Raw genomic sequence first — 26,589 nt, 5'->3', positions numbered from 1 at the left:
GTAGTCTTTCAGCGTTCATTGGTGTATGTTTCAGTTCAATGAATCATCTTTGTTATAGATCCCAGGGTAATGTCGGTATGAGCACACAATCTGCTAAACTTCTGTTACCTGCATTCACACTAGAATTATTGTTTTTCCTTGGCGCTTAGAGAAAGTTCTAGCTTGTGCAGTAGCTTGTGTTCCTCAATGTTCCCTAAATCTACTTAGCCACCTTTGTGGTGAAGTAAAAGAAGTGGTAAATATAAAGAAACAAAGAATGCTTGGGTATCTTATCTCCAATCTATAGAGAATAACTTTTAGAATTGCTGGAGAATATAACAAAAAGTACAGGCTACTAATAATCCCAGTAAAAGATCTCCCCATTGGAGATCTAACCTTGCTATGCTATATATAACCACAAGCATTTGGAGAAAGAAAAGGTAGGTAAAATGGGGCAAGTTCCATCACAAAACGAAGATGCTAAGCCTAAAGCTGTCGAACAAGAGCAGAACAAACCACTCCCCACAACTTCCAAGACTACAGAGGTGAAAGAAAAGGAAGGTAAAACGGGACAAGTTCCGTCACAAAACAAAGATGCTAAGCCTAAACCTGTCAAACAAGAGCAGAACAAACCAGTCCTCATAGCCTCTAAGACTACAGAGGTGAGAGCAGCACCAAAGCTGCCTTACAACTATGAAAACATAATAAAACATGCTGATTCACCTATCAACTTTTCCTCGTCAGATCAGTTGTATGACCAACTTCATTCTGGAGTATTTTTGAACCAGAAGGCAAAGGCAAGTTCCTGAACTTTGCCTCAGCGATTAACTAGCCATTCTTGTTTGCTTTTGTTCGTCATCATTTTGTTGCTATCATATTTACTATCACTGAATTGCTACAAATTTTTTTACTTGTGTAGAAATACTGGATTGAGAAGGAAACTGGGCTTAATTGCTTCATGCTGTATGCAAGAGATCTTCTAATCACTTGGGCGGAGGACAAGAGCTATTGGCATTGGCCTTGTCTAAATGACACTAGGTAAAAAAAAATTATAGATCAAAATCTTTCATATATCAAATATAGATGAACTAGAAAGAACACAAAAGTATGTATACAACAATAAATTGCATTCTTTGAAACGATTAAGATAGTAATAAAATGATGAAATATTGTTATCTTTCGGAGAAACGAAATCTAACTATAATTCTTTTTCCCCTGGACAGTGAAGTTAATGTTGATGTGGCCGAACTTTTAAATGTATGTTGGCTGGAGGTTCACGGAAAATTTTCCACATCAAACCTTTCTCCAAACACTATGTATGAAGTTTTATTTCTAGTGAAACTGATTGATCCAGCATATGGATGGGAAGTCCCAGTGAATCTAAGGCTCATGCTTCCAAATGGAGAAACAAAAGAACACAAAGAGAGTCTATTGACAAAGCCTAGAGCTCAATGGATTGAACTTCAAGTAGGGGAATTCTATACATCCCCAGATAAATTGGGAGACATGGAAATCTCCATGTTCGAATATGAAGGAGGGACATGGAAAAAAGGACTTGTTATTAAAGGTGTTGTGATTCGACCAAAGAAACACTCCTCAAGTAAATGATGATTTCCTTTTGAGGTAGTCCGTGTTCTACTTGCGAATAATGTCATAGTTACTTTTCGTATCTGTAACCTTTGTGCACTCAAGTAGCAAGTCTGCAACATCAGGTTTGTCCATGGAGATGCATAAACTCAGTCATATGCAGATTATACTTAATAGCAAATTTTGTGCTAGCTCCGGCCTGAAAATTGATAAATTGATATTTGGACACTATGAGCATCTTTAGGAGAGACACTTTTCTAGCATCAAACACCAAATTTTCAATAATTTGGTGTTTTTTCATTTTCAGGAGAGACACATGTTGATGAAAACATCAAAGCAAACACCAAATCGGCGGAAATTTGGTATTTGCTTTGGTGCTGTATTAAATCTCTCTCGCGGCTTTGGATAAACCGTGAGGTTTTATGAACGCCGCGTGGGCTTTGGTATTAGTTTGGGCCTCTATCTCGTAGTATTTCGAACACCAAATTTTGATGTGTCGCGGTTTACCAAAAACCGCGTGGGCTTGGGCTTGGGCTTGGTTTCATGCGCGGTTTTGCGAAAGCCGTATATGGTTTGGTGTGGAATATTTGATATTTCTTAAGTTGCTTGGTGTTTGGTTGGTTTGGTTCAAATATTTGGTGTTTTTTTTGGTATCTCTCTTAAAATGCTCTTACAATCTCCATTTGTTTAAGTGGAAACGTAGTCCAGTAGATGGAATCTGGTGCCGGACTACTACTACAAGTACAGTTGAACATACAACGCACCTTGCATATATGCTTATGTAGAATTATGCCAACTTACTAATGAATTGGAGTTCCCTTGGATAAAAGATAAAATAAGAATTAAAAAATGGATATAGATTGGCTTGTAATAAATGATAATTGTCAACACGCTAACTAAATAATACACAAAGTCACAAACAACTGTCATTCTGTTTTACCCGTCATATTAGCATTACTTGGAAATTGGAACTAAATATATCTGGTTTGATTCGTGGAGTTGTTGCAAAATGGATCGAACCTCCTTTTTATTTCTTTACGCGCATATATGATACTAGTTTTGTTTTTTGTTTTTGTTTTTCAAAACAGGGAGTGACTCTCCATGACAGATTGGGGGAAAGGTAATTCTCATAACTATTTTTTTTTTAATCACTCACAAATAGATAAAAGATCAAATATACCTTTGACGTGAAATTAAAAACGGCTCGGATAGATAAAAAGTCAAATATATCCCTAGCGTGAAATAATAAACGGTCCGGCCCAACCGAAACGATAGTGTATATTATGAACAATGATTGTTCATACCTATTTGAGATATAAACAATCATTTTTCAAACCTCAACAGAAGATATGAACAATCATTATTCATACCTATTTGGAATATCATATCTCAACATAATACATAATGTATGATCAGTAAGACCACTTATTGGAGTAATGATTGTTCATACTACCTACCAAAAAAAAATGATTGTTCATACTTATTTGGAGTATGAACAATGATTATTCATACCTCAACATAATGTATAATCAGTAAGAACATCTATTGGAGTATGATTAATCACTGTTCATAGTTATTTATTTGGGTTCATACCTCAACATGAGCTATGAACAACCATTGTTCATACTTATTGGGGTATGAACAACATAATGTATGATCAATAAAAATACCTATTGTAGTATGAACAATCATTGTTCATACTTCAATATGAGCTATAAACAATCATTGTTCATACATTAATATATTATATGAGGTACATTTAATATTCATAGCAAAACGACAAAAAGGATAAAATTGGAAAATAGTTATTTCAAATCCGAACTATTTGTCCTTATGGATTATTTTCACTCGAAAAATGGTTAAAAAATACTGACGCGACACGTTTGACAAAACAATCAAACTTTAAAAATGCAAAATTGCATTTTTGCCCTTAAAAAACTGCAAAATTACGATTCTGCCACCGTTACAGACGGACAGTCACTAATGCTCAATCACATATTTTTCCATATAGTAAGATATGAAAGAAACTCCAGCAAGCAATATTACAGTGATTAATTGATCAAACGAATAGCTAATATATCATCTACTTGAAAAGATGAAACAAATCACACGGATTCAAATGGTCAACTTGTAACAATTATTTTCGATACATGATATTCAATCACAAGTAGAAAGAAATCACACGGATTCAAATGGTCAACTTGTAACAATTATTTTCGATACATGATATTCAATCATAGATTGACCACACTTGTTTTTTTAATACACATAATTTTTATTAGTGTGATGTATATGTGTTGCACGTGTTTTTTTTTTCATAGCTAATTCGTAAATAAACATAAAGAAATATAGGGGTTATTAAAAAGTACATGTGGGCCACATGTTCGGGCCAAATATTATGGGAGAAGTAAGTTGAATCTAACTGACATACTTGTCCTTATTATTAATTAAATTTTATTTAAACTTTTTTATTTGAGTTTTTGTAATTTAGTCAATTGAGTAAGGGCATTTACGTAAAAAAAATGGTTTTTTTTTTGTAACTTCAAAAAATTTTAAAAAAAAATGGTTAAAGAGTTATATAAAACAATATATTTCACTATTGCGAGACTAGATGGGGCTGCGATTTTTAAAGTAGTAAAGATATAAGATTCCATCTCATTATTCAAAATAATTTGGCAAGTGACACAATCTGATGATGAATGATGATAGATGCTTAGCTCAATGTCGACAATAATATAATAATTTTTTTCCTTTTATAATCTCTAAACTACCATGGATTTAGCTAAGGCTAGTAATGGGTCAGGTAAGAATCAATATCTGATCCGGTCCGAACCAATAAAAGCGGATATGGGATAGATAGTTAGTATTTTAGACTAGTTCTGGGTCTTGAAAATCAAAACCGATCTCTTATTGGATTAGTTTTGGATTAAATATGTATCTAACCGTTATAGACTCTATCAAGTTGAATTTTGAACATTCTTCTTCCTAATATTTCTCTACCTTATATTCCTATTACCTGATGAGTGGCCTAGATTCTCGCGCACACCTCTCTACTGCGCACATTAGATTTTCTATTTTTTTAATTAAAACACTAGGGTTTTGTGAGTGATTTTGAAAAAACCAAGTTCATCTATAGTGATTCTGAACCGAAATTGGTCATCCCCTGCGGAAAGTATTGGATGAATAGGGTGGAGTGGTCAACAAACAAACGGATTGACCGTATGCAACGTTTAAAGTTCCAAAACAAAATATTCTTCCATTTACCAAAAGATAAACAAATGACAACCACATGTAAGCACTTGTAATGGTTTTTTATTAAGTAATTAATCTTTTTTTTTAATTAATGTGTTATGGCTTTTCTATTTATGTACCTTGTTTATATTTAGTAAAAAAAATTAATTAATATTTATATAATATATCAAATTACAAAATACCTAATCCACTCGGTCTAAATTAAAATTATTGGTTCATAACGGATCGGATCCAGAATTAAGAAAAAAAATTGGGTTTGGTTTTGGTTCTTTATCTTGAATATCCAAACAGATTTGGTCCTTCTAGTTCTGCATTGTTGAAATGGGGCTTTGGATTTTGATATATCCGGACCAACAACCCAGCCCTACTTTGTCCTCATAAATCCAAGGCTGAAAATGTCTTAAAGACTTAAACACATCATACCAATCAATGTTAATTTATTCGATATTACCCAATCTTCAGCCTTGACCAGTTATAAAAAAAAAAAAATGAACGCCGTGACGCAATATAATTCCCTTACAGTCTCAGATATTGGATGATATTGGTGCAATATACTTGCCTTGGAGTCTGATATATAGGATGATACCGACACTGTGGACCTTGCTCACGCCAGAAATAGCTAATGGCCTCGTGATCATGAAAATGTGGTTATGCTCCTCTATCTTTATTGCATATTGAACTTTACAAATTTGAGGAATTTTCAAAAAGTAATACTTTTTGAGAAATAGGGTTAGATAATGTTATTCCCATTAAATGGATGAGACAATCAAGATTTTCCTCTTCCCCTTATTAGATGGGTAATTAGGGTCTCCTCAATTTCCTTCAAAAACACAATCAAAAAAATTTGATTTTATTTATTTAAATTTATTTATTTTAAAAGAGATCTAATTTATCTATTTAATTGGAAAATCATTTGGCTCATCTAATAATAAATAACCCTACAAAAAATATATATATATGAAATAATCTAATATAATCTCTATGGAGTATGGGGAACTTTCCTAGCACTTTGCAAAGACTTGAGAAGGTAGAGCAGATGGCAAGTTGGCAACATCAAATTGAGAAGGTTCTTTCAGCAGCTATTTGTAAGTGTCCACGTGCCAAATTCTTATTGCTTGACGCCCATGACCGGCATTCACACACAAACAAACGCCACGACTACTAGAAAAACTTAGTCCGTCCTCAATTCTTTACTCTTTCCTTAAGTGTCATCTAATCTTTGCCATACGCGTCTAGGTGTAGCCGACCTTGTCTTTTTGCTCCTATAAATATATAGTAAAACTACCCTACATACACCTCATTACTACCAAACCGTGTTCCCTATAAATATATAGTAAAACTACCCTACATACACCTCATTGGCTCATCTACTAACAAACCTTCACCTTCTCCATTTATATCTTAGATAAGAAGAAACTCTTGAAACTCATTCATTCATATTTCTTTCAGTTATCTCATAATCAATCTATACTTCAAACATGAGTCAATTTGATCAACATCAGGCTCCAGGTACGTTTAGTTTCTAGTTTTTTATCATGATATGTTATATTGTCCACCTTATGTTTTTTTTTATTGAACATGTAGAATTAATGTTTATGTATTATGAGGATGGTATACTATTATGTATTGACGATATAACTATGAATCTAAGTTTAGGGGTGCAAAAACTATATGGTTGGAAAACTATTAGGACTTAATTATATGGTTTGACCACCTGTGGCTCGCTTAGATATCATATCAATTACTAAGTTTCAATCCTATATATGGTTATAGAAGATTAATATCATATGATTGGACTAGAGTTTAAAGCTACACCCTATGAAATTTGAGGATAGATCAAGAATTACACTATATCACCTGATCACATCTATACGTTGGGAAAGTTGTTAGTGAAGCATATGAGAGACAATTATAATTTGATAATTTGGTTTGTTGTGATTGGTTATACGCTGATCGTCCTACTTTGTTTATTTGAGCAGCTGTGACTGCATATCCTCCTCCTCAATCTTACCCTCCACAAATGGAAGGATATGCTCAAGGCCCATATGTCGCTGCACCACCACCTGTTGGTTATCCCATGAAAGACGGTCAGTACCACCAAGAGACTGCTCATGGTGCACATACCCAGAGCAGAGGTGATGGCTTCTGGAAGGGATGGTAAGCATTTGGATCACTTAAACTACATTTAAAGCTAGTTGTTCAATTCTTATTCTTATTGCTGTTGTATTATTCATTCATTTTAACTAACATATGCTTTGGTGGGTATCTTTTTGCAGTTGTGCTGCCGTATGTTGTTGTTGCGTGTTGGATGCGTGCTTTTGATGATTGAAGGACATTTAGTTTTCTTTGTTCGTTTTTCTTTTGGTGTTTTCATTTATGTTTATCATACAGATTTATGTGAGGGAGGCTGCGATTAGAGTGGGTGTTATTGGATTCTTTACTTTGTTTTATATACACGTTTTTAAATAATAGATCAGCTTTCATAATTTAAAATGAATGTCAACTCCAAAAGTCCAAAGTCTCGTTTATCTGCGAAAATCTCTACGCCAGACAGTGTACATACTACATACGAAGCATATCATGCCCTACTTAGGAACATAACAAAATTCTGTCGCCATTAGTTTGTTGCTAAACCACCTATCAGAAACAAAAAGGTTTCTGCTACTCAGTTTATGCGAGAAGTAGTTTAGGAACAGAGGATATTCTAACCAACTTCATTTTGATAAAAAGAGAGAACTTGTGTATTGTAATGTCGTACAAACGCGTACAAATCTTGTACTAGACTTGTGGTAAACCACCTTAGTGAGTTTGAAAAGAAATAAAGAAAAAAAATATAAAATGAAGCTTAAAAGAAAGTATTAGGAAATGTTTGACAAACAGGCTGGTTGTTGTAGCCACTAGCCCACTAGAGATTTTAGATGTGGTCAAAGTAGACACACAAACTTACGTTTTCTCCAAATTAATTCGGGATTCGAAAGGAACACTGAACTGACTGAAGAGGAAAGATGAACCAGACAACGGTCGTCAATACGCTGGAGAGTAGAGATGCTTGGCTACTCTACCCAAGGAAAAAAAACACAGTTTGATTTGAGTTGATGCTGGACGAATGCTGGACAATGTTTACGGGTACCAAAATCAGTGAAGATAGACAATCTAAAACTTTGGTTGGAACTGCTACTTTGCCGATTAGTTATTGCTTACTGAAGCTACTAGATCAAGTTGAATATGGGATTTTTTTTTCCTTGGGCCATTTTACAGATCATTAGTGACTGCTTGCTGAAGCTACTTGGACAAATTGAATATGGTAGTCTACGACAGATCAAAATCAATGAAGCTACTACTACCTTCAGATATAAAAGATAACAACTAGGAGTCAACGACAGAAATTTACAGTTATCAACTGGCACCAAACTATAACCTGGTCTCTTTCTTGAATACCTATGGTGGGATGTTGGTGGTCAAACCACCAAACTAGCCCTTGAAGGTCTTGAACAGCACATTAAATCAACCACCTCAGTAAGAGGTCAACCTATCCTACCTAGTCCTTGAAACACCACCTTAAACCGACCCCTGTTAGAGTTACACCTTTCAACTCTCATTGGAAATATAATACACAAAAATTAGTGCAAACATAGAGGAGTATTAGATTTAGTCCATTGCAACAAGCAGGGGTATGTATAGAAAAAGTTTCAGGGTCTATTTTGGACCAAGATCCATGAACATAAAGTAACACCAAGTTCTTCATTCCTCTCAATAACCATTACTGGCTAAGAGGCACAAATTATCACAACCTGACGAGAACTTTGAACAACAAAAAAGCTTCAAACTATAAACTAACTGAACATGTTCTAAATATATGATTATAAAGCAAGCCAGCACCCTGACAGTTTTCTGACTCAAAACTCTACAGAGCTGAAAGTAGTTTCCCGAGTTTCCTAGATTCTACATATACATATAAATACACACCAAGTGAGATTATATCTACAGAGCACCCAGACAGTTCTCCGACTCAAAACCCTAAAGAGCTGCAAGTAGTTCCCCAAGTAAAGATGGGCACATAAGAGATGATCACCTAAAACAACTCAGATTAAAATGACCAATCCCTGTCATTTGACCATGACTTATTACGCCTAAGAGGCTAAGACAGTCCAAGGAGTTAGCTGAATCCTAGCAACTTGTGCCTTGCCCTTGACAACATTGCTAATTATAAAAGAACTCAAAACCCTACAGAGCTGCACGTAGTTCGCCAAGTAAAGATGGGCACATCAGAGATAACCTAAAAGAACTCAGATGAAAATGACCAATCCCTCTGTCATTTGACCATGACTTATCACACCTGAGACCACCCAAGGAGTTAGCTGAGAATCCTAGCAACTTGTGCCTTGCTCTTGACAACATTGCTAATCATACAACCACATTTTCGTAAAATGGTACTTTAATTAGACAACAACCTACACTACACAAATGAGAAAGACCAATCCAATTTTGTATTAATCCCCACAAACACTCAGTACTCTGTTGTCAAACCATACTATATACCCAATAACCCAAGCCAACAAACTTCGAAACAACACCTAAATACCCACACTTGCTATAGCCTATACTTGAGATAATCAGTTGGAGAAATTAATAATAATTACACATACAATTCACCACACATGGCAGCACAATCCAAACACCCACATTAGATAAGATATAAAGATCAATCTAACTAACCAAGGTCTTATCAACATTCTCACAGATTTAACATTTCAATTATCCACCCATGTCTAAAAAACAATGCATCATAGATCATACCCATTCCAAAGTACTTAACATCAAAGGCTCCTAAGAAAGTATCTAATTACTTGGTTTCCGAAATGGCTCCAGTAAAACTCTTTTACAATGTTGGGCTCCAACTAAACCAAAATTTCGAGATGGTAAAAAGATAAACTAAGCAACAAACAACCAATGGTACATATAGATTTGCCTACAAATCCGTTACTTGAAATAACTTATTGGGCAATGAGTACATGACAAACAGTTCAGAATTTCAATATTTCTATCACTAGCATATCGCACAACCTGTATATAGATATTTTTGGTCTAGATCAATGTTTTGCTTGTGTTTGTTTCATGGAATCAAAATGTAGAGAAAACTAGAGAAGAGTCTGTATGAAAGATGGGAACACAATCTCCAAATCCATCAGAGGGGGGGAAAAGGAAAGGGTACTGCTTTCCCTTGTTCTCTTCTTTAGATCTGAAAATAAATCCTCTTTTGGTATCTGATGTTCCTCTTCTCCATGCATTCTCTAGTCTCAAATGGAATTTAAATTTCCATGAACCAAACACAGTCATAACTTCAAGTAAAACCAAACTTATCAACACAACATATGAAATATACTAACAACAGAGTGCAAGGAATGGCCCTTTCCTTATTAGGTACACATACATTTTCCTACGAGTGCACTTGTTCAGGCAACGATCGAAGACCACATTTCTCAGGTGGAAATGACCACTCCCTCCTAGTTATTTCATCATTCTCATTGTCATCACCGATGAAAGTACGTCCAAACAGAGGTTGGGTTTCCTTTGGAGAATTGTTTACCTCTCCTACAAATTCTACCTATTTCTCCCTCTTTTATATCTTTTTATTTTGTCACCTTCCAATTTTGTTTTATATAGGAAACATATCAAACCCACAATTGTGAAACAACCTACAAATTCTACCTGTGTCATTCTTTTTATATTTAGAGTTTATCATCTTCCTATCCAGTAGTTATCTACGAAACACATCAAAACCCACAAACAAAACAGCCATAATTGTGGTGTATACTGAACTTATTAACATCAATAAAATATATAATAGCCATCAAATATGCAAAAAAAAACCCAAGCATACAAACACATTTTCCTAGCAACACAGCCTGAACAAATTGCCTAATTAGACTAAGACTAACAGCCCCCACTTCACAGATGGAAAAACCAACCCATTTCAGTCATAAAATCATTCCCATTATCAAAGCATACTTATACGCAACATATCCATTTCCAACCTAACACACTTCTACTCTAAACACAATTATCCACATATGTTATAAGATAAACTTGTCTAAATGATCCAAATAGTTCAGAATGAAATCAATCCTACACATACTATATATATCATCAAAACATGCATCATCATATCCATTTTCCACTCAAACAGAAACAACTACCTACATTACCAACAACTAAACATACTTCAAAACTATAAACACAATAAACCTCAAATAGTAAACTTTAAATACTTGAAAATATCTCAAAACTCATAATACTTCATAACCAAAACAAAACCAAAGTCTCAAAATTAGACAATAACCAAATTTCAAACCAAACCTCGAACTCGAGCTTAGAAAAGAACCACAATTTCTTCCCGGTCTTAAACCTTTCCTCAAACCTAGCTTTAACCTCTTTAGCAAAGAGTAACCTTCTTATCCCTTGACCCAAATGTTTCCAAACTAGCCACATCTTTCAAATCAACATCCAATGTATACCTAGTTGGCATTATGTGATTATAATTCACAAGCTTAACAAATGTTTTCACACGAGATTTCTTAGTTTGTTTTTTTTTTTGAATCTTTTTAATCACTTTTTTAGGGTATTTTGAGATACCAGCTACTAAACAATGTTCAATCTTACCTATATCATATTTTTGCCTTTTATGGTTTTTCCCTATAATCTCTCTTTCTTTCTATATTTGTTTTATTTGGTGTATAATTATTCTACATTTTCTTTCTCTATTTGCAATTTTTTGTTAAATTAATCAATTGAAGTTTCAAGTTTGTGTGAAGACTATTTAAGAAAGACAAAAAGAAAAAGTTGGGATCATATGAAATAACGTAAACAAATCAATAAAGATAAACTTATATTTTACAGACATCTCTTATTAAACTAAAAACAATTAAATTGTTAATCGTCTATTTTTTTTTGCATCCAGTTGTTAATCATCTCAAACCATCAAACTTAGTTTTTTTTAAGTTTGATGATGTGTTATACTTTTATCAAGTTACTTATGTTATGCCCAACTTTCTGCGTATTATAACATTTTATTTTATCCATTTTATAATAATAATAATAATAATAAATCTACGTCACCTTCCAAAATTATAGCTCCCTCTAATATTGGCTTCTGTTGAGCAAATCATCACCTTTCCTTTCAATGAAACTCCTCACCCTCTTACTCACCCTCACTCTGGTACTATCAACACCCCCTCCACCTCCACCTCCACCTCCACCTCCACCTCCATCTCCATCTCCATCTCCATCTCCACTCTCCACCTCCACCTCCACCTCCACCTCCATCTCCATCTCCATCTCCATCTCCACCTCCACCTCCACCTCCACCTCCACCTTCACCTTCACTTTGGCATCAAATCAGAAAGTCACTCGAATGGGTGAGTGGTCGTCTTTATTCGATAACCATTCATTTCTTGTTTCACTGAAGTCGTTAGGAAATTTCATAGAAGGAGTTTATCAAAGAATAGTTAGAGGACAACGAGAAGAATAAGAGATTTACCCTCCGACACTGTTTTTCTGATTAGGTGGTTGGCTGGTTAGCTTGTGCTAGAACTTCCTGTGTAACTGGTACTTAGTTTTTCATTTGTGGTGGACCACTTGTTTTTACCCATTTGTTTTTTCCCACTTATAAAGTTATAAGTAGTCAACGGTCAAAAAAACTTATAAGTAGGGCCGAAAGTTGTAAGTGAGAAAATCCTACTTACGCCAACTTATAAGTTGGGATTAGACATAAAATTACATAACTATAATGTCTCTCCAATAGCACTTCATGATTATCATAATAAACAATGTCTATTGTGGATTGTTTAATGCATGGTCTATATGAATTTATTTCTACTTCCATTAAATTGATTTCTTATATGATCATCATTAATTTTAAATAATAGAGTACATGTGTTATTAAAATATGGGTAAAATTGTAATGTTGCCACTTATAAGTGCTTGAAAAAACAAACACCCCTACCATTTATAAATACTTATAAGTAGTAAAAAACAAATAGATTTTAGGATCTACTTATAAGTAGCACTTATAAGTGTTTGGCACTTATAAGTAGCAAGCACTTATAAGTATTATAAGTTGGGATTAGACATAAAATTACATAATTACCCATGGACGCATATAAAATTACATAACTAACCAAATAACAAATGAGTTGATGCAAATGAGAAGAAGTTAATATCTTTCCAATAGCACTTCATGATTATCATAATAAACAATATGTCTATTGTAGATTGTTTAATGCATGGTCTATATGAATTTATTTCTACTTCCATTAAATTGATTTCTTATATGATCATCATTAATTTCGACAATAGAGTACACGTGTTATTAAAATATGGGTAAAATTGTAATGTTGCCACTTATAAGTGCTTGAAAAAACAAACGCCCCTACCACTTATAAATACTTATAAGTAGTAAAAAACAAATAGATTTTAGGATCTACTTATAAGTAGCACTTATAAGTGTTTGGCACTTATAAGTAGCAAGCACTTATAAGTATTATAAGTTGGGATTAGACATAAAATTACATAACTACCCATGGACGCATATAAAATTACATAACTAACCAAATAACAAATGAGTTGATGCAAATGAGAATAAGTTAATGTCTTTCCAATAGCACTTCATGATTATCATAATAAACAATATGTCTATTGTGGATTGTTTAATGCATGGTCTATATGAATTTATGTCTATTTCCATTAAATTGATTTCTTATATGATCATCATTAATTTCGACAATAGAGTACATGTGTTATTAAAATATGGGTAAAATTGTAATGTTGCCACTTATAAGTGCTTGAAAAAACAAACACCCCTACCACTTATAAATACTTATAAGTAGTAAAAAACAAATAGATTTTAGGATCTACTTATAAGTAGCACTTATAAGTGTTTGACACTTATAAGTAGCAAACATTTATAAGTAGGAAAAACAAACACCCCCTTACCCTCCGACCCTGTTTTTCTGAAAGAGTTCAGAAAAACAAAAAGGAAGCAAGTATACCAATTACCAAATGTCGACTCCCAAGCTGTTCCTAATGCAATAACCAAATCTCAAACTAAACCTCAGAACCTGAGCTTAGAAAAGAACCACCTGTTCTTCCCAGTCTTAAACCTTTCCTCAAACCTAGCTTTAACCTCTTTAGCAGCAGTAACCTTCTTATCCCTTGACCCAAATGTTTCCAAACTAGCCACATCTTTCAAATCAACATCCAATGTATACCTAGTTGGCATTATGTGATTATAATTCACAAGCTTCACAAATGTTTTCACACGAGAGATTTCTTAGTTTGTTTTTTGGTTTGAGTCTTTTCGAATCACTTTTTGGGGTATTTTGAGATACCGACTACTAAACAATGTCCATATGGTGCATCCGTGTTCCATCATCATATGATTTGATAATCAATCGCCTTACGACCTGCGTGATCGGCCTTGTAGAACAATCCAAACTTTGTTTGGTTTCGAAATTTCACCATTTTCGGGCGCCTACTCTTTTTTCTCTCGGGGTTTTAGGGTTTTGAGGGGAGAGCTGGAAATGAGAGAATGAGTTGTATTTATAGTGAAGTGGGAATTAGGGTTTTGTTTGTTTAGTTGGGCTAGGTCTTGGGCTTTTTATTTTTGGGCTGGACTTTAATGTGTGGTTAGGCCCACGAGTCAGCAGCAATCTAACTCTAAGTCTCTAACTATTTTAAAGATAACTAGCTAACTGGCACGTGTCCACGCCACGTGTGCGGTCAGTTGATTTGGGCCGGGCAGTACAAAAATACAATTTTTGGTCAATGGTAATTTTGTAATTTTTTGTAAAATTGAGGGCAATGTGATAAATCAAGAGAGAAGCGTCTGAATTTTACTGTACAAATGGACAGTTTTACCCTTCTCTCACATATGCTATTACAAATCTCAATTCCAACATAACCGTAATAATCGAAATTGGATAGGAGTATAATCGAAAATAGCTACTGTTCACCGAATCAGAAACAGCTATCCGGTTTCGATTATTACGGTTATGTTGGAATTGAGGTTTGTAATAACATATGTGAGGGAGGGGTAAAACCGTCCATTTGTATAGTAAAATTTAGACGTTTCTCCCTTAATTTATCATACAAACAATTACGAAATTGTCACCGACCGAAAATTGTATTTTTGTGCTGCCCGGCCCAAAATAACTAACCACACACGTGAAAATAACTAGTCTCAATAAAGAAAAGTCGGAAGTGTTCGATTTAGCGACAAGTCAACAACTATGAAAACGTCATATATATTAGTTGACAACTATAAGCAATAAACGAAACGATTAACAATTGGATCTTCATCACCAATATTTTTGCCATTAATATACACACGGTTGTACAATATTATACATACATTTACTTCCAAAGGATTATACATGAATGATGAATATATACATTATATGCGCGTCCTTTGAAGACCAACATTATACTTCATAGACTCCATAATATGTACATACAAAGATACCCGAGCTTGATACTGCCTTTGTCCAACTCATTTAAGCACAGGTTGATACACTCACTGCTCTAAGTTCAACATGTTGCTTTCCCTCATTCTGTGGGTGAAGAACGATGGTAGCACATGCCTTTTCCTGAGATGAACGATCCTTGCACATATGAGAAACTGATATTGAGTTCAAGGAAGGCTTCTTCTCAGTCAGATCACCCAGGTCATCTTGGTCTTCTGAGATGACTTCCCAATCTTCTTTCAGTGAAATTATCTGTGTGCCGCCTTCTTGGCGCTTAACCATTTCAAAGGTGGTTGGTAAGATTACAAAATCGTTTACTGGGTCATAGAAAGGATCTGGATCACCAGCCCTAAGCCAGTGCTGAAGTATCCGAAATACATGTCTATCGCAGATTATCCCTCGGTGATCCCCATGGACTCCGACTCTAGCCACTGCATTAAGCCCATCTGCCTGCAAATAAGGGGAAACTAACTCAGAAAACTATATTATCATTTATAATGTTCAAGCCGCTAACTGACATATTATCATTTATGAAAGAAGACAATTATATCCACCTAAAAGTAGCAAATAATTCATTTTTCATTAAAACATGTAGATGTCATCTAAGAAGGTTTACTTGGAAAAGAATATAGCATACCTTTGCTGATTCCACTGGAACAGTCCCATCACCATCAACATATATGTAATTAGCCTGAGTATAAACAAAAACTTGTTAATGTTCACATTGGTATAATACAAGTGAAATTTCATCTAAATGATAATTAGAAGAACTGAAGAAGTTTTAAAACCCATAAAGAAGACAATGACAATGAGTTCATCCCAAATATATGATCGAGGGCAATTCAGGATTAAGAAAGAAGAAAAGAATGAGAAATTTTACTCAGAGTGCAAAAGTAATTCACTGCTTTTACCATACAAAACAACAGTAAACATATTTATTCAAATCAGACTGGAAGTACGGTCAATAGTATGCCATCCTTGAATACTACGAACTTACATCTAATTTTATTCAAAAACAATTCATATTTAAGATTGGAACCGTTTAAGTTAAGAGTGGTGAATTTTTAATACAAGTCATGGTGCACATTAGTAACATACTGTGATGTAATCATTCAGGGAGGAAAATAACCTTGAATGGAGGTAATTCTTGCAGGTCTGCAATAGGTGTTTCCTCACTCCCATAGCTGCATAACAGTAAATGAGATATTAGAGACGATGGATCTTGAGCTCAGCGTTCAAAAGTTCATCCTCTTTTTGGAAGAGTGAAAAACAGGGAATATTCACTATTGTTCCATATAAAAGCATTTGGTTATGAGTTTGGCAAGCCATATTTATCCAATACAACAGAATGAATCCGAAAATCATGATAAGTGGAGAGAAATATTACCACACACTATGAGGAGTGTCGCAATTGATTCCGTAAATGTTGTAAAATTTAACTTTTGAGGGAAGCTTAGCATGTGAGAGGATCTCTTTCGTTTCATAAGCCCACTTCAGGATATCTTGGTTCAGAGGTACATGATAATCGGTCCCATCAACATTAACCTGGAAAGAAAAATAACTTTCAGTTTTTGTCTATACAAGCAACATAAAAAATTTACGTACATCCTCATTTGCAAACCATGAGTCAACACTATAGTGACAACTATGAAATATGAATGTAGATCAAACATTGACATGAGGATGGCTGCAGCTCACCACGTTGTTCGACAAAGCTTCCTTCATTATAGGGATAGCTTCTTCTGCTTCATACGATTCCAGCATAACTGTTGAATCTCCATTTGCACTTTGACTCTTTCTCCATATCTCCAAACGTGGAATAACGTTCCAATTGAAATTTGGGCAACCCATCAATTCATATATTGATGGGCATTCTATCAGCTGAAAGACAGACACTTTAATGAAGTTGTGTAGTATTCATAATTTCATACTTTTTATCAGGAAAAAAAATACAACAAAGTGAATAAACTAAATCAACGTGAAATTCACTCTATGTCTTGCTTGAAAAATAATGAACATGATGTTCTAAGATACATGGACCCCATATGAATGAATATACAACTTCCATTGCGGAGGTGTAGAATGTGTTGAATGTCACGGTCATCCCAGCATGTTAAACAAGACGGTTCGAAATGGGGTGGAACAAAACATATTTATCCTAGAACTCTTACAACACATTTTTCACTTGCCAATATAAACCCAATCTAGAATCACCTAAGAACATAAGAATGATAGCTCAAAACTAGCTAGGACTATAGAAGTAGAAATCTTTTTAGCTTCTAAAATGGTTACGGGGTTAGGCAAACCACAACCTGTATTCATAAGATATATACGTTACATTTCTATAACCTTCCTCTCCTACAATATTCACTGAGCTCAAGATTTCAAGAGGAGGAAAAACCCTACAAATAACTAAAAATAGCTAACACCTAATCAGATGATTACAAACACCAAGGAAATTGAATCCACTATTTCAAATCTTAACATAGTACACAACCAGAGAAGAACGACCAAAATATGACAAGCTGCTAACAAAGTACAAGTAAGCCATCAAACAATGTGAATACATTGACAGATTGAGGTCAACTTAACCATGAACTCATGATTCAGACTTAAACCTCAACTGAGAAATGGAACTTAAAGAGTAATCACATTGATAAACAGGTTACCCAACAAAATGGTATCAACACGATCTTTTATGATTGTTATTATTAGCAACTTTCTTTTTGTAATGGTATCGGCAGTACAATCATCTCAACTAAAAATAAACATACCAGCTGTTGCATGGTCCATTTTGATATAAAAAAGTTCTGCTCCCACCCCTTCACAAATGACATCCCATTCAATAAGCTAGTTGTTATATATCCAGGGGCACCTGAAAGTACACAATTATGAGCTCACAATTTTCTGCTTTCTAGAAATATAAGAGCAAGTTACCCTCAAACTATAAATATTAAGACATCCAAGTAGAGCCCAAGAAAAGGTAATATGTTAAGTCTCTAAAACCTAACCTTTCTAATTTTATTAGAAGATTAGCCAATTTCATTTCAATTAACCTCGTAGAATCGGGTTGGCATAACAAGGTCCTGAAACTTGTCTGGCATCTATATTGAATGTCTAGGTTTACCAAAATTCATTGTAGAGACTTGAGAAAACCCAGAAACACCTACCCTGAAATGGTGCAGCAATCGCTATCCAATTCTTCACATACTTTTCAAAAATCTACATCAAAAAATTTATTAAATTAGCTAATTAATTAAATGAATCAATTATGTTGAGATATAAAAAGAAAGATACACGGTTCATCAAGAATTGTACGCATATAAAGGTCTATGCCTCGAAAAGAAGTAGATTTGAGAAGCAAAAAACTACTTACATCACTGTGAAGGGCCATGAAGCATTTCACCAGTAAACCTCCCATAGAGTGGGTTATTATGTTTATTTTCTTTCCTCCTGATGCAGTGTACACCGACTCCAACTTAGCAGCAAAGCGGGACATTGCCTCTGGAAGCCTGAACAGCAATTTATGTCAGACACCAATCATACAACAAGTACTCATAATAATAATTTTAAAAAAAAACTCAATAATTATACAGAAGCAGGTAGAATAATCTTAAAGGACAAGTGTTTATTAATAGGTTTATGGAAACAGAACAATTAGAAATTATCGACTTTAAATAATAATATTAACAATAATAATAATAAATAAATAACACACACACACACACACAATCATACCCCACACTATTTCTTTTCTTCAGCATCACAAGTACAATAGTAACCAGTGGATGAAAAGAAAGAAGTTCCATTCAGATGAAAAATCTTCAAATATAAATCTCCATCAGTCTAAACTCTGGTTCAGCTGCCAGTTGGCTTAATAAACAATGCATAACATTTTCACTAACAAGTGACGCTTCAAATACTGCAGCTTGTGATTTATAAGTTTGGGTAAAATCAGAGACCAAAACGTTTAAAAATTGAATACACTTAACAATATTTAAACACACAGGACCAGAAGTGGAAGTAAATAACAATTATCAAAGATTCAACAAACCAGCAACTGTATCGCATTATAAGCAGCTAAAAATCTCAGCTCCTAAGACAAAACATTTTATATGAAGACGTATATATTCAAATCCATTACACTAGTTGAACTCAAGCAATCATCAATCATCATCTACTTGTAATGTATATATAATATCCTGAACGAGGAGGAGGAGGAGAGTGGGGGGTGTAGCACACCAAACCAGGTACCACCTGACAAGTAACACATACCTATTACTCTGCCGAAAATCATATCCGAACCCAAAAAGTGTCTTCCCCTCCTGAAATCCCCACTTAAGCATCTCAACTATCATGTCGTGGAAATAGCAAACACAATCGCGCCCAACAATCTGAAGGAAGGAAAGATTAGCTCAAATTAGCATAAATATATGTATAACCTCTGTTAGTAGTTTGTAGGCATTTAGTTTTCTGAGGGCAATAAAGGTTACATACAAAGGCATGTTCGTTATCACAAAAGACTTCTCCAACGATCAAGGACGACCTACACAATATGAAAAGGACATAGCAAGCTCTATCTCTATCTCTCTCAAAAAGTAAAAATGAGGACACTCTCCAAAAAGGCAAAAATGAAGAAGGGAAAAACAAATGGAGTTAAAAAGTTTGGACCCTTGGAATAAAAACACCCTAACACTCGAGCTAGACCAAGTCAATGGGAGGACCGAAAGGCTTCAACAAAAACTAGAGATCAAATTTATCTTTGAAAAATTATATTCATCATCGCTGATTGAATCCATGTTCTTCCCTAGTCCCGAAACATTACCGTAAGAAATAACAAGTAAAGCTAATAATAGTAACAAAAGACATTGTTAGATTCACTTCACATGGGAAATTAACTATGTACCATGCTAGGGTCCAAGACATCAACAGCATACAGTCCATATCTGTCTTCAGGCACAACGATTCTTGTTTTGGATCCAACGACACAGTCCGCCTGCTCCAAAAGAATTCATTAAGGTCTATACAAGTACCAGGCTTGACTCGTGATAATAAATTATTTTTTCCCATCTAATTCAAAAAGAACAAACTACAGTAGAAGCATGCAAGAAAGATCTCTAGGTGATCTTAATATAGACACAAACGGGTTTGAATAGAATTATCCCCTATAAACTCCAAGATTGATACTTAACTATGTTGAGAACGCAACATATACGAGACCACTATTATGTAAGTGTGCAACAATTATATAATTCTCATCTCCATATCAGTTTTGTAATGGCACTCACCAATCCATACCCACCTCCGTTTTGGGGCACACTATATTACAAGATGAATATGAAACTATATTACTAGAAATATATGATGCTATACAGACACTTGGTTAATCCTAATCAATAAAATTGAATACAATCATCAATAAAGGGTACACCAAAATTTGAAATGTTAATTCCCTATTTTTCCTTTGTACTTGTAATCTTTCTCAACCCACTTTGCTTTTGTAATGAGATTTCATTCTCACCAAGAAAAACAAAAATCTCATAAATAATAGGTATGCTATATACTTTGTAATGTTGTTTTGACCTTTCTAAGCGTACTTTCCTCTAAGAATGAAATTTCATTCTACCAAGGAAATATTAGTCGTCTATACGAATCTATCAGGATCCTGCTAAAGCATTATATTTCAGCTCCTACATAACTTAGTCATTTAGTATCGGAGCTAACCCCACATCCAAGGTTCATACCTGGGGTACCTATAGGCTACAATTGAACTCCATACCATTATCAAATAGGAAAAGGCTATAATTGGGTACAGTCCACGCCTCGACGAGCTCGGGCTTTTTAGTAATATTAGCTAATTACTTAACATAATTACACAATCAAACTAATACCAGCAGCTTATTTCTAATTAATTCATGCCAAAAAACAATAAAAAACAAATCTTTATTCAAATTAAACACAAAATTCAAATAAACTACCAGTAGAAGGATCAAATTTGGACCAAAGTTTAGTCCTAAACTCATGATCAGCACCCAAAACACGAACCCAAATTCTCTCTTCCTTCCCATCATCATCAACAGCGTTAAGTATTGAACCAGCAATTCCAGGTACTAATAACACTGGATCAAGATTTGGGTCTACATATAATTCTTCTCCCTTCTTAATTAGCCTTAACCATTGTTCAATTGATCTAATTAATTCTTCAATCATTATTGCCATGTTTCAAAACCCTAACCCTAATTTTCTGTAATTTGGGGATTTTTGAGATTAGAGAAATTATTTGGATCGTTTATACAGCGAAGTTTGTTTATTTCTGTTGTATGCAGCGAATACGACAAGACAGGAACACAATAATAATGTTGACTATTTTACCTCAAAGAACAAGTCCTACATGGTTTCAACTTCTCAGATTGGCTGAAATTTCACTATTGCTAAATAATCCATTTCATATTTCAAAAATAGTCTACAAAGTATATACATGATGAACACTCACAATTTACTCCATATCTCTCGAAATTATTATCAAATAATTTTTACACTTATCAATTTTAAAATGCAATAATGTACAACTACAAGGTATATTTTCTTCGCAAGTATCCACGGTTTAGCATAAATGAAGCACCTTCAAAGCTCCCACCAAATGAAAATAACTTGTCAACTCTAAACTTGCCCTTCACAAAGAAAAAAAAAATATTAATTAACTAAAAATGGTAAGGCAGTTGTTCAAGTTAGTTTTACTTATATGGAGATTATAGAGAGTTGAACATTCCAAAATTAGACAATATTGTAGTCCAACAACACTTCCCAACAAGTAGAATAAGGTAGTATGGTAAACATAAGGTTTTACTTCTGCTTCTCAACACATTCAAATGATACTTAAACAAGAGCATAAATGAAAAAGGAAATTAAAAGTTAAACACAATAGATCCAACTCCCTAGATCTATCAATCATTCTAAAACTACTTCCTGAACCTTAGGGTTTGCATTTATGGGAAACTACAAGCACTTAAAAGTGTATGCCGGAAATGACAAGTTAGGAACAATTTTTATGATACAATTAAGATGTTCACACAATTTTAAAAGGAAAGTACAAAAGAAAGTACATTTTTTATTAAAAAAAAATATGGGATACATAATTGTGGTGTATACTGAACTTATTAACATCAATAAAATATATAATAGCCATCAAATATGCTAAAAAAACCCAATCATACAAACACATTTTCCTAGCAACACAGCCTGAACAAATTGCCTAATTAGACTAAGACTAACAGCCCCCACTTCACAGATGGAAAAACCAACCCATTTCAGTCATAAAATCATTCCCATTATCAAAGCATACTTATACGCAACATATCCATTTCCAACCTAACAAACTTCTACTCTAAACACAATTATCCACATATGTTATAAGATAAACTTGTCTATATGATCCAAATAGTTCAGAATGAAATCAATCCTACACATACTGTATATATCATCAAAACATGCATCATCATATCCATTTTCCACTCAAACAGAAACAACTACCTACATTACCAACAACTAAACATGCTTCAAAACTATAAACACAATAAACCACAAATAGTCAATTTTAAATACTTTAAAATATCTCAAAACTCATAATACTCCATAACAGAAACAAAACCAAAGTCTCAAAATTTAAATGCAATAACCAAATCTCAAACTAAACCTCAGAACCTGAGCTTAGAAAAGAACCACCTGTTCTTCCCAGTCTTAAACCTTTCCTCAAACCTAGGGATGTCCATTCTGCCCGAAACCCGAAACCCGCCCAAAACCCGAAAAAAAAAACCCCCACCTCCCTGCCCCGACACAACCCGAACCCGAACCCGGACCGAAATACATAGGGTCGGGTTTGGTCACACTATCTAAACCCGGACCGACCAACCCGACCCGATAATTTGGCCCTAAACCCGGATTAAAAGGGTTAAAAAGCCCAAACCATATCTAGACCGAACCCGAACCCAAAACCCGGTTATATAGGGTAAAATGTCCGACCAAAACCCGAACCCGAACCGGACCATAATTCCCAACAACTATATTTTCATTTATTATCTATTTATCTTCAACAAACTTTTAGTCTTTTGCTCATTCTTATTTACTTTTTGGTTTTCAAGACAAATTACCCTTTGGCCGTACCCTTACTACTCTTCTCTCTCTTCCCTCTAACAACTCCCCAAGAACAAGACAACCCAATCACACGCGTTCATGATGAAGAGATTGGTGGGTTTGATAGTCTTCTTAAGTTTGCATTCACTTCGAAAATTTGCGACCTCCTCAAATATCTCTTTCTAAATGTGGTCACCAAGGGTGAAAATCAACGAGTCGGATTCACACCACCACAAGAAACTGAAACTCCCAAAAGCCACCAATCTTATTGTCAAATCAATGAATTCGATTCACACCACCACAAGAAGTCGAAACTCCCAAAAATCATCAATCTTATTGAGTTATTGTCTTGGAATTGCTTGCTTTGGCGGTCTACTTTTTCTCTTTCTTTGCTTTTCAAAAAATGCAATCCCGCTGTTTTTGAATCTTTGATGATGTTAAGGTGGCTTTACGATGTTAAAGTTAAATAGATCAAATCCAATAAAAGAAGATGACTTTTGATTAATTAGATGAAAAAGAGGTTTTTTCTTGAGATCCTGAGATCTAATAACTGACAATGACATTCCTGATGAAGAGATTTAATATTCTTTTATTTAATATATTTTGGGTTTTACCATACCCGAAACCCGAACCCGAACCCGACGGGTACCCGAAATATAGGGTTAGGGTAGGGTTTGGTCACATGTATCCAACAAATACCCGAACCCGAACCCGACCCAAAAAAGAATAGGGCGGGGCGGGTAACCCGATACTGTTCAAAACCCGAAAAATCGGGTTCGGGCCGGGTCGGGTACCCGTTTGGACATCCTTACTCAAACCTAGCTTTAACCTCTTTAGCAGCAGTAACCTTCTTATCCCTTGACCCAAATGTTTCCAAACTAGCCACATCTTTCAAATCAACATCCAATGTATACCTAGTTGGCATTATGTGATTATAATTCACAAGCTTAACAAATGTTTTCACACGAGATTTCTTAGCTGTTTTTTTGGCTGAATCTTTTCGAATCACTTTTTTAGGGTATTTTGAGATACCAGCTACTAAACAATGTTCAATCTTACCTATATCATATTTTTGCCTTTTATGGTTTTTTCCTATAATCTCTCTTTCTTTCTATATTTGTTTTATTTTGTGTATAATTATTCTACATTCTCTTTCTCTATTTGCAATTTTTTGTTAAATTAATCAATTGAAGTTTCAAGTTTGTGTGAAGACTATTTAAGAAAGACAAAAAGAAAAAGTTGGGATCATATGAAATAACGTAAACAAATCAATAAAGATAAACTTATATTTTACATACATCTCTTATTAAACTAAAAACAATTAAATTGTTAATCGTCTATTTTTTTTTTGCATCCAGTTGTTAATCATCTCAAACCATCAAACTTAGTTTTTTTTAAGTTTGATGATGTGTTATACTTTTATCAAGTTACTTATGTTATGCCCAACTTTCTGCGTATTATAACATTTTATTTTATCCATTTTATAATAATAATAATAATAATAAATCTACGTCACCTTCCAAAATTATAGCTCCCTCTAATATTGGCTTCTGTTGAACAAATCATCACCTTTCCTTTCAATGAAACTCCTCACCCTCTTACTTACTCACTCTAGTACTCTCAACACCTATCCACACCCCTCCACCTCCTCCATCTCCATCTCCATCTCCATATCCACTCTCTACCACCTCCACCTCCACCTCCATCTCCATCTCCATCTCCACCTCCACCTCCACCTCCACCTTCACCTTCACTTTGGCATCAAATCAGAAAGTCACTCGAATGGGTGAGTGGCTGTCTTATTCTGATAACAGCCATTCTTGTTTCACTGAAGTCGTTAGGAAATTTCATAGGGAGTTTATCAAAGAATAGTTAGAGGACAACGAGAAGAATAAGAGATTTACCCTCTGACACTTTTTTTTGATTAGGTGGTTGGCTGGTTAGCTTGTGCTAGAACTTCCTGTGTAACTGGTACTTAGTTTTTCATTTGTGGTGGACCACTTGTTTTTACCCATTTGTTTTTTCCCACTTATAAAGTTATAAGTAGTCAACGATCAAAAAAACTTATAAGTAGGGCCGAAAGTTGTAAGTGAGAAAATCCTACTTACGCCAACTTATAAGTTGGGATTAGACATAAAATTACATAACTATAATGTCTCTCCAATAGCACTTCATGATTATCATAATAAACAATATGTCTATTGTGGATTGTTTAATGCATGGTCTATATGAATTTATTTCTACTTCCATTAAATTGATTTCTTATATGATCATCATTAATTTCGACAATAGAGTACATGTGTTATTAAAATATGGGTAAAATTGTAATGTTGCCACTTATAAGTGCTTGAAAAAACAAACACCCCTACCACTTATAAATACTTATAAGTAGTAAAAAACAAATAGATTTTAGGATCTACTTATAAGTAGCACTTATAAGTGTTTGACACTTATAAGTAGCAAACACTTATAAGTATTATAAGTTGGGATTAGACATAAAATTACATAATTACCCATGGACGCATATAAAATTACATAACTAACCAAATAACAAATGAGTTGATGCAAATGAGAAGAAGTTAATGTCTTTCCAATAGCACTTCATGATTATCATAATAAACAATATGTCTATTGTAGATTGTTTAATGCATGGTCTATATGAATTTATTTCTACTCCCATTAAATTGATTTCTTATATGATCATCATTAATTTCGACAATAGAGTACATGTGTTATTAAAATATGGGTAAAATTGTAATGTTGCCACTTATAAGTGCTTGAAAAAACAAACGCCCCTACCACTTATAAATACTTATAAGTAGTAAAAAACAAATAGATTTTAGGATCTACTTATAAGTAGCACTTATAAGTGTTTGGCACTTATAAGTAGCAAGCACTTATAAGTATTATAAGTTGGGATTAGACATAAAATTACATAACTACCCATGGACGCATATAAAATTACATAACTAACCAAATAACAAATGAGTTGATGCAAATGAGAAGAAGTTAATGTATTTCCAATAGCACTTCATGATTATCATAATAAACAATATGTCTATTGTGGATTGTTTAATGCATGGTCTATATGAATTTATGTCTATTTCCATTAAATTGATTT

The 26,589-nt window shown here is 34.2% G+C and overlaps 3 protein-coding genes and 1 long non-coding RNA gene across 5 annotated transcripts; 2 read left to right on the top strand and 2 right to left on the bottom strand.

The window, feature by feature from the left end:
- The first annotated feature begins 346 nt into the window (after window positions 1-346).
- On the top strand, window positions 347-3,816 carry LOC147479048 (protein PHLOEM PROTEIN 2-LIKE A1-like). Of its 2 annotated transcripts, XM_086584994.1 has the most exons (4): window positions 347-776; window positions 899-1,017; window positions 1,203-1,602; window positions 2,655-3,816. In XM_086584994.1, exons 1-3 carry the CDS (start codon window positions 429-431, stop codon window positions 1,585-1,587), a joined length of 852 nt encoding a protein of 283 aa, XP_086441120.1. In that variant the 5' UTR covers window positions 347-428; the 3' UTR covers window positions 1,588-1,602; window positions 2,655-3,816. The 2 variants fall into 2 exon arrangements, with proteins under 2 accessions (XP_086441120.1, XP_086441119.1); XM_086584993.1 differs by lacking the exon at window positions 2,655-3,816 and having other exon boundaries at window positions 349-776; window positions 1,203-1,757.
- A 1,925-nt stretch (window positions 3,817-5,741) lies between these two features.
- LOC147479047 (protein CYSTEINE-RICH TRANSMEMBRANE MODULE 9-like) lies at window positions 5,742-7,311 on the top strand. The gene is made up of 3 exons (XM_086584991.1): window positions 5,742-6,327; window positions 6,798-6,975; window positions 7,095-7,311. Exons 1-3 carry the CDS (start codon window positions 6,297-6,299, stop codon window positions 7,138-7,140), a joined length of 255 nt encoding a protein of 84 aa, XP_086441117.1. The 5' UTR covers window positions 5,742-6,296; the 3' UTR covers window positions 7,141-7,311.
- A 3,940-nt stretch (window positions 7,312-11,251) lies between these two features.
- On the bottom strand, window positions 11,252-24,514 carry LOC147479045 (uncharacterized). The gene is made up of 3 exons (XR_015209895.1): window positions 24,287-24,514; window positions 13,989-14,084; window positions 11,252-11,333 (listed from the first exon to the last, which is right to left on the bottom strand). It is a non-coding gene; the product is annotated as an uncharacterized LOC147479045 (long non-coding RNA).
- On the bottom strand, window positions 15,170-21,654 carry LOC147479046 (alpha/beta-Hydrolases superfamily protein). Its single transcript, XM_086582690.1, has 11 exons — window positions 21,297-21,654; window positions 20,245-20,334; window positions 19,614-19,732; window positions 18,715-18,850; window positions 18,509-18,560; window positions 18,113-18,213; window positions 17,037-17,219; window positions 16,726-16,883; window positions 16,468-16,522; window positions 15,976-16,029; window positions 15,170-15,788 (listed from the first exon to the last, which is right to left on the bottom strand). Exons 1-11 carry the CDS (start codon window positions 21,555-21,557, stop codon window positions 15,369-15,371), a joined length of 1,629 nt encoding a protein of 542 aa, XP_086438816.1. The 5' UTR covers window positions 21,558-21,654; the 3' UTR covers window positions 15,170-15,368.
- Window positions 24,515-26,589: the final 2,075 nt, after the last annotated feature.

The sequence above is a fragment of the Coptis chinensis genome, chromosome 9 (assembly GCF_015680905.1).
Source record: "Coptis chinensis isolate HL-2020 chromosome 9, ASM1568090v1, whole genome shotgun sequence".
Taxonomy (NCBI): domain Eukaryota; kingdom Viridiplantae; phylum Streptophyta; class Magnoliopsida; order Ranunculales; family Ranunculaceae; genus Coptis; species Coptis chinensis.
Note: the sequence above shows the minus strand (reverse complement) of the source record. Positions and strands in the feature narration are given on the sequence as shown.